This window comes from Chiloscyllium plagiosum, unplaced genomic scaffold, assembly GCF_037043375.1.
Source record: "Chiloscyllium plagiosum isolate Xiang-an unplaced genomic scaffold, Cpla_swu_hap1 HiC_scaffold_10, whole genome shotgun sequence".
Taxonomy (NCBI): domain Eukaryota; kingdom Metazoa; phylum Chordata; class Chondrichthyes; order Orectolobiformes; family Hemiscylliidae; genus Chiloscyllium; species Chiloscyllium plagiosum.
In genome coordinates, this window is record NW_028270148.1 from 113650084 (window position 1) to 113659004 (window position 8921).

Genomic DNA, 8921 nt, shown 5'->3' on the forward strand with positions numbered 1-8921 from the left:
TTGGAAGACGTTTGGATGTTTCCATTTTTAACTTGCTTATTTTTGGCAATGTTGCTTTTTTCTAATTATGAGTAAGTGATTTTCATTCTTCCCTGAAAACTGTATGCAATCTCATTATGTGATCCAGAACCAAAAGCTGAAAATAACTGTGGAGAAGTGAATCACACGGATGCTACGTGGTTTGCCTCAGCATGCTGTGACTGTGAAGCATGTCAGGGAAACCCAACCTACGCTTTCATAATCACAAGAACCTATGTTCATGTACTGAGAAACATAGAATGCACATAAAGGTGTCACATCTTGGTGCCAGAGTTTATGTGACCTCAACAACTATCTGTTTGGTGGGGAAAGGGTACAGATGGCCAGCAACGTTCCCTAGAAACTTTTTGACACTTTATGTGCTGCCTCACAGAAACATTGAAACGTAAAATATATGAGCAGGATTAAGCCATTTGGCACTTTGCGGCTGCTCCACCATTCAATACAGTCAGGGCTGACCATCCAACCCAGCACCCTGTTCCACTTTCATCCCATATCCTTTGATCCATTTAGCCCTGAGAACTATATCTAACTCCTTCTTGAAAACATTCAATGTTTTGGCCACAGCTAATTTTAGTAATGCAGGCTCACCACTCTCTGGGTGAAGAATTTTCCACTTATCTCAATCCTAAATGGCTTGCCCTATATCCTTAGACCGTGAGCCCTGGTTCAGGACTCCCTGGTCATTGAAAACATCCTTCCTGCGCCAGCCCTTCCTGTTAGTATTTTGTTGGTTTCCTAGAGATTCCCCTCATTCCCCTAGCTTCAGAGAATTTAGTTCTAACCAATCCAATCTCTGTTCACGTGTGAGCGCTCCCATCCCAGGAATCCGTCTGGGTTCTGAGAAAGGGGCACCAAACCCAAAATGTTAACTCTGATTGCTCTTCACAGATGCTGCCAGATGTGCTGAGCTTTCCCAGCAATTTCTGTTTTGTTTGGATTTACTCCATTCGCGGTTGTTTTGCATTTTTTTCTGGCTGTTAAAGCTTTGTTGCTCCCCCTCCAATTCCAGAACACCCTTCTTCAGATAAGGAAACTAAAACTGCAGGTGTGATCTCACCGATGTCCTGTACAATTGCAGCAAGACATCCAAGCTCCTCCACTCAAATTCTCTCGCTATGAAGACCAACACACCATTTGCGTTCTTTACTGACTGTTGCGTAATTACTTTCTGCGACAATATACAAGGACACCCAAGTACTATTGCATATTCCCCCTCTCCCAATCTAATGCTATTCAGATAATCTGCCTTCCTGTTTTTTCTAGCAAAGTGAATGACCTCACATTTATCCACAGTTCATTTCCATGTATTTGCCCACTCACTCAACTGTCCAAATACTTAATGACTCAGCTTCAGCTGCTTTCTGTAGCAACAAATTCCTCAGGCTCACAACTCTCTGAAAGAAGAAGCTCCTCCTTGTCTCTGTATTAATCTCTGCCTGAGTTGTTTTAACAGTTATTAATCCCTCTATCCTTTGTTCCTAAGCTCCTGCTCACCCCCAAACTTATTGCCAACTCCTGCCCACACTAACTCCCCCTCCTCATACACTTCATGTCCTAGCCACTTATCCAAGTATCCACCATCACAGACCTCAGAAGCCATGTGGTCCTCTTACTCATACACACTTGATGCTGAAAAAAATGCCCCATTCATACAACCTATTTAAAGCTGCTAAATCTCACTGAGTGAGTAATCCTTTAGAAAATCAAACAAACATATATTCACTCCTCCACATAAAAAGAAGTCATATTTTAATAGTGTCTTCAAACTGTCAATCTAAGTATCATTTTAGAATCGCCTGCTAATATAATATAGCTTTTGGAACTCAGCCAAGCATTTATACTGAAATAACAACAGCCCTTTGGGAAATATCAACAAACTATAAATAGATGCTAATTTTTCTGTCAGTCTAGCAAAAAAAAGAGTTTTTGAGCTCTCATTGAAAGCTATATTTGCCTTTTAAAGCTTAAAGAGCATAGACTTTTAAAAAAAGATCACAACAGTTCTGAGAATTGTATTCATCCTTTAAGTATGTAATACAATTCTACCCCATCAGTTTGTGGCTCCCATGCTGTGGATTAAAGCTCTTGCAGTAGCCACAATGGGGTCTGTTTGAGCTCTGACAGCCCTATTGAGTTCAGGTCTCCCCTTACTCTGCCAATCCCACCATGGGAATCACCCCCTTCACCCTTTCCCATAGCAATCAAAACTGGACTTGTTGGGAGTGCAGGTCGAATTTTCATATTTAGTTCCTGCCCATCATTTTTAAATATGGGCAACACCTGAAGAATTCAAATTCAACTAAATAAATATAGATTAAAACAATGATTTCAGTAATGATGATTGTGCAACTTTTTTTTCGTTCATTCACAGGGTAAGGGCATTGCTGGCTAGGTCAGCAGTTATTGCCCATCCCTAATTTCCCAGAGAGCAGTTAAAATGTCAACCTCATTGCTATGGCTCTGGAGTCACATGCAGTTCCTTTTCCTAAAGGAGATTAGTGAACCAGATGCATTTCCCTGAGAATGGAGTCATAATTACCATTAGACTCCTAATACCAGATTTTTAAAAAAAAAATTCAGATTCCACCACCTGCTATGGCATGATTTGAACCCAGGTCCCCAGAATATTCCCTGCGTCTCTGGATTAACAGTTGACATATAATACCTCCAGGCTACTGCTTCCCCCAAACTTTGGCATTGCCATTTTAAAAGCAATTCTGTTTACTGACGTATCTCAGCTAGAGCTTTTGTTTGGTCCACACATGATTCCAGACTCACGCCAATACGGTTGATTTGGAAATGATTTAACAGGTTCTCTAGCCGACAGCAATAAAAGTTGACATTAGCAGCAACACACACATTCGGCCCATCAGACCACCTTCGACAGCACTCACAAACCCATAACCTCCATCCACTAGATGGACAAGAGCAGCAGCTGCATGGGAACACCACTGCCTGAAAGTTCCATTCCAGTCACTCACCATCCTGACTTGGAACTACAACACCATTCCTTCAGTGTAATAGGGTCAAAATTCTGGAATTCTCTTCTAGAGAGCACTTACTGTCTATGGACAGCTACAGTTTGAGAAGAAAGCTTACCATTACTTTCTCCAAGACAAGGAGTGGTGGGTAGTAAATGCTGGTCCAGCCAGTGACTCTCATGTTCCATGAGTGAATAACTCTCTATTCCTTGCTTCTTTGTGTGTTTATGCATCTTATCCTTAAATGTATCAATGCCATTCACCTATACTGTCAGTATGGCAAGAGGTCCCCCTGTGGTGCAGTGGGTAGTATCCCTGTCTCTGAGCCAACAGTTCCAGGTTCGTGAGCCTCACCAGGACATGGTGGCAAAGGAAGGTCCTTTTGCAATGTGACCAAACAGGTTGTGAATCTTTCCAGTCTGTCTGATGGACAAGCAGTAAGAGGAGGAGAGACTCATGGTCATCCATCCTGCAGGAGGCAATAGCAACTGCAGGGCTTTGTCCACAAGTGCTGGACCAACACAATGGCAGTCCATGACCCAACCTTTGAAAATGAGGACTGGAGAGCAAACAGACAAATTGCCAGTGGAGACCACACTTGATAAAGATACCTACTTCATTCTGAATGAATGATTAAACAAAGTCTCACATCAACAGCCACCATGGACAGAAGCTGTATGCCTGAACCCTGAGCTCACAGATTTTCTTCCCCTCCATTTACATTTGCAAGTTGATTTAACAGAACACATCTTTAGGCATAAATGAAGAAATAAAGCAACCAAAATTGGATAAAAGACAGCAATGGTTTAATGTGAAAAAAATGTAGTTACTTTCTAGCAAAACATAAATGGGGAAGGTCAGAGTCTAAGCCAACAATACTAGAATGAAGTGAAATTAATAAAAACAAGGAATCTGCTCTGTTACCAGTTATGACATGGAGGTACCGATGTTGGATTGGGGTGGTCAAATTCAAAAGTCATGCAACACCAGGTTGTAGTCCAACAGCTTTATTTGAAATCACAAGCTTTCAGAGCACTGACCCTTCCTCAGGTTCACCTCTGAAAGCTTGTGGTTTCAAATAAACCTGCTGGACTATAACCTGGTGTCACATGACTTCTGACTCTGTTGCCAGTTAACAACACTGTCAGCCTCCATAAAGAAACACTTCTATAATGCTTTGGGATATCTTCAGAAAGTTGAAATATCTTTGAGTAGATGAAGACACAGTCATATTGTTCTGTTGAATAAGTAAATTGTAAAGGTGATAACATTGTTGAAATAAGTTAAATATTGAATAAGGTGCAATTGGTATTCATGAGGAAATTCTTGACCATTGTAATTTCCCTGATGCTAAATGTGATTTCTTCCCATTCAACCAGGTAAAACGTGAACCCAAATCAAGGATTAAGATGTTGGCTAAACCTACACTGTGTCTGAGATGCTAGAAGAACAAAGAATTGAAAAAAAATTAACACCACCATTCAAAAAAGATTGAAAGGATAAGCCCAACAATTATAGACCAGACATCTTATTTTAGAGATGGGAAACTTTTAGAAACAATTATTTAGGGTAGAATTAAAAGAAAGGCAAAGTTACTATAGTCGTATCAGACCATAGGGCTGCTCTCTCATTAGAGAGAGACAGAGATGACTGGTAATGGTTCAACCCAAAAACCACCATGTCTCAGGCAAGGAAAGGTTGAGATGGAGAGTCCTTTGTGGTACTGTCACCCAATGTGGCAATTTGAACTTATCCCATGCTGTTAGTGGCACTCTGCAATGCGAGGAGAAAGTGAGGCTGGAAATTAGAGTTGAAAAGTGTGGCTTTGCCCAGAGTTCAGAATTGGGATCCTTGTTTCTCCTAATATATATTTATGATTTGGATCTTGGTGTGCAATGGACAATTTCAAAGTTTGCAGATAATTCAAAAACTTGGAAGCAGGTTGGTAGAGTGAGCAAAGATGTGGCAGATAACATTCAATGCAGAGAAGTGATCAGTGAAGTGATGAAGTGATGCATTTTGATAGGAAGTACATGGACAGATGTTACAAGATAAGGGGATCCAAAAGCAAAGGGATGTGGCTGTACCTGGGCACAGGTCATTAAATATGGCAGCACAAGTGGAGAGAGCAGTTCATAAAGTATGTTGTGTCTTCAACTTTATTAATTATATCATAAAAACCAAGGCTGTGGTGCTGAACTTGTACAAGTCATTTGTCTATCCTCAATTGGAGTATTATGTACAGTCTGGATACCACACCATAAGGAAGGATGCAAAAGCATTGGAGAGAGCGCAGAAGAGATTTGCAAGAATGGCTCCGAGAATAAGAAACAAAGGTTATGAGGATATATTGGAGAAGTTGATCTGTTTTCCTGGGAGAGGAGTTGACTAAGGGAAGACCTGGTGGACATGTTCATGCTCATGAGGGAGCTGACAGAGTGGGTTGGGAGAACCGGTTCCCTCTTGTATTGAAGGACCAAGAAAGTGACGGCACAGGACTTAAGGTGATTTGCAAAAAAGGCAAACGTGATGTGAGCAAAAGAAACGTGTTCACATTACAGCGTGGCTGGGGTTGGAATGTACTGTCTGGAGGTGCAACTGAGGCAGGTTCAATTCACCAGGGTCTTAGGTGATTATTTAAATAACTAAAATGTGCAAGGGTATGGGAACAGTCGCTAAGTCACAGACTCTCATTTGAAGAGCCGCTGCAGACACGACGGGCCGAATGGCTGTGACCTCACCAGCGATTAAAATATTCAGCGCCATTTAAACTTAATTCGCGCAAGTTTTGGACCTTGGTGCGGTGTGTGATAATTCCGTGTTCACGTTTTCAGTGCCCGGGTACACCACACTGAAAGCTCCGTTTCAGCACCACGGACAGCTCCGAATGCTAACCGCGCCGCACACGCACTCCGGAAGCTGCATATGAGTTTATCCATCTCAGTGTTAGTGGCGGCTCTCCATTAACACTCGCACTCGAGTTGGGTCCAGTCCACTTTGTCTTGATTTCTACCCGGCGCTTCCAGAAAACGCCGTCCCACTTGAAGCCATCTCTTGAATGACCCATCTTTTGGAGAAATCGATACCTGTTATTGGATCTTACAGTCCGTGCAACACACACACATAGACACAGATACACAGAAACACAGATACACAGAAACACAGATACACAGACAGAGACACACGATACACGGATACAGATACACACACACATACACGTAGACGCATACAGACATGCATGCACACACATGCATGCACACATACACAGACATACGCATATGCATACAGACACACAGGTACACACAGACATTAAAACAGATAAGCAGATAGATTCACAGACACACACAGACAGACGCATACACAGACACAGATACACACATACACATAGACGCACACATGCACACACACATATACACACAGGCACACACATATACAGACATACGCATACACAGACACACAGATATACACACAGATACACGCAGGCACACATACAGACACACAGATATACACACACAAATACACACAGACAGACACACATGCAGATACACACAGACACAGATAGACCCACACATAAATAAGCACACATACACATACATACCAACACATACAGACACACCAATACACAGACAGTCAGGCACACACACACACACACACCCACACCAACACGTGGGTTTCCTCTGAGTGCTCGGTTTTCTTCACCAGACCAAAGATGTGCAGGTTAGGGTGGATTGCCCTTGCTAAATTGCCCATAGTGCTCAGTGATGTGTATGTTAGGGTGGATTGCCCTTGCTAAATTGCCCATAGTGCTCAGTGATGTGTATGTTAGGGTGGATTGGCCTTGCTAAATTGTCCATAGTGCCCAGGGATATGTAGGTTAGGTGCATTAGTCTGGGTCAAATACAGGATAGTGGGAATGGGTCTGGGTGGGTTACTCTTTGGAGGGCCAGTGTAGACTTGTTGGGCCGAAGGGCCTATCTCCACACTGTTGGGATTCTATGATTCTGTGATTCACAGATGTACACACACATACATAGAGAGAAATACAAACATACTCGCACACGGACAGATATACAGACAGACACACACACACCAAGACACAAACACACACAGACACATACATACGGGCGCACACATATATACACACACGCACCAACACACACCGACATATACACAAAAATACTCGCACTCACGCACACATACACACATACAAATAGACATTGAGACACACAGACACACACGCACACATACACAGAAGCACACACATACACCATGGGAGTTTTCAGCACTCCGTCTAATATCAGAACTGTGTTAAATTATTGATCAGGTCAGTAACTGAGCCCTGACGGTTCTGCCTGGTTGGAGCTGAGTGATGCAGTGTTGGGTGTGTTTTTTCCTCGCTGCAGTTCTCTGTACAAGGTGCCTTACTTGTTAATTTGGAACATCCAAATCAGCAGCGGAACTATTGGACTCGGGGTTACTGTAACAACAGCCTAAAAAGCACACACACGCACATACAGAGACCCACCCCTTTCCTGGGCACGACCCAGATGAGAATATATCCAAACGCAGTGTAGGATTGTGTGACTGGAGCTTCTCACGGCTGCTCAACCATACCTGCTACCATACCGTTCCCTGTGCACATAGAGGCATGTTAGAGCTCCCTTATACCAAACCAACATGACCAACACCATAACCTCAAACGCACAGTTAGTTCTCCACACTGTAGGTTATAAATTCAGGATCAGTAGCTACGAGCTGGTATGCAACTGAGCAGTGAATGTCACCCCAAAGAAGCTGGGGTTGAGGGGTAGGGGGGGTTGATTTTCCATCAGTCAGGATCAGGGGAAGCCGTGTTGAGGGTGGTGCGGTTATTCTCTAAGCTTGGTGAAGCTGGTAGGCAGGACATTTCACTGAAAACATGCAATGACCTCAAACCTTCCAGGGGAAGGTCATGTGAAACTTTCCCTCGTCAATGCCAAGCCCCGTGTGGGACAGAAACCAGCCAGGAACTGATGGCAGTAATTACAGCTCTCCGGCCATCGTTTGTGTTTCTTTCTCCACCAAAGTGCATTTCAGGGGAACCTCTGTCATTTTTCTTATTGTTGCGTGTGATTAAAAGAGAGGGCGACCGTACCCTGCCGATTTTGCATGATAATCATTGGGCGAGGCGGTATGCGGGTTATATCTAAATTAAAAAAAACAGAACCAGGAACCAATATGCAAAATGAGTGTTTGCCATGGCTATGTTAAATCACATTAGGCATGTTTATTTTTGCATGTACGTCCTATTGACACAAATACACTTCCCACAATGGCATAATTCCCACAATGGCATAATTCCCACAATGGCACAATTCCCACAATGGCATAATTCCTACCTTCCTGAGAGCAACGAAGCCCGAGTCTGTAGCAACCCGCTGAGCGTCCCCATCTCCGCCGTCTAACTCCACCAAAAAGTGGTTGGTATACAGTTTCTGATGAGCCGCGGTTGTTGCGAACAGAGCTGCATTGAGTAACAGAAGGAACCAGTCCTTTATAAATCCCCGCTTCATCTCTCTCTCTCTCCCTCTGTTGCACTGGAGAGGCAGTTACTGCTAACCGAGAGAGACCGGAGACGGAGGGAGAAGAGAGAGAGAGAGGTAAAGGAATGGAATGAATACAAACGATAACAGGACCGTTACCACATGCACTTCACTGGTGCACCACTGACAGGCGGAGGATGGAGCTATGCAGCTCAGAGGGGCAGCGCCTCGCTCTCCTCTCCCTCTCTCTGCGTGTGTGGGTTCAAAAGGATGCTACATGTTCCACCGCCGACCTATAATTCATGGAGAAAATCCCAGCTCCCTCACTGGATCATGTGGCAGGCACGTCAAAGCCATGAAGCATTCAGAAGCGGGT

General features: G+C 43.5%; 1 protein-coding gene across 1 annotated transcript in view; it reads right to left on the reverse strand.

The window, feature by feature from the left end:
- pcsk2 (proprotein convertase subtilisin/kexin type 2) overlaps positions 1-8921 on the reverse strand; it is a 104667-nt gene extending 95746 nt beyond the window's left edge. The window contains exon 1 of the mRNA XM_043696651.2: positions 8402-8921. Within this exon, the coding sequence (XP_043552586.1) occupies positions 8402-8575 (174 nt within the window). The 5' untranslated portion in view covers positions 8576-8921. The remainder of the gene's footprint in view (positions 1-8401) is intronic.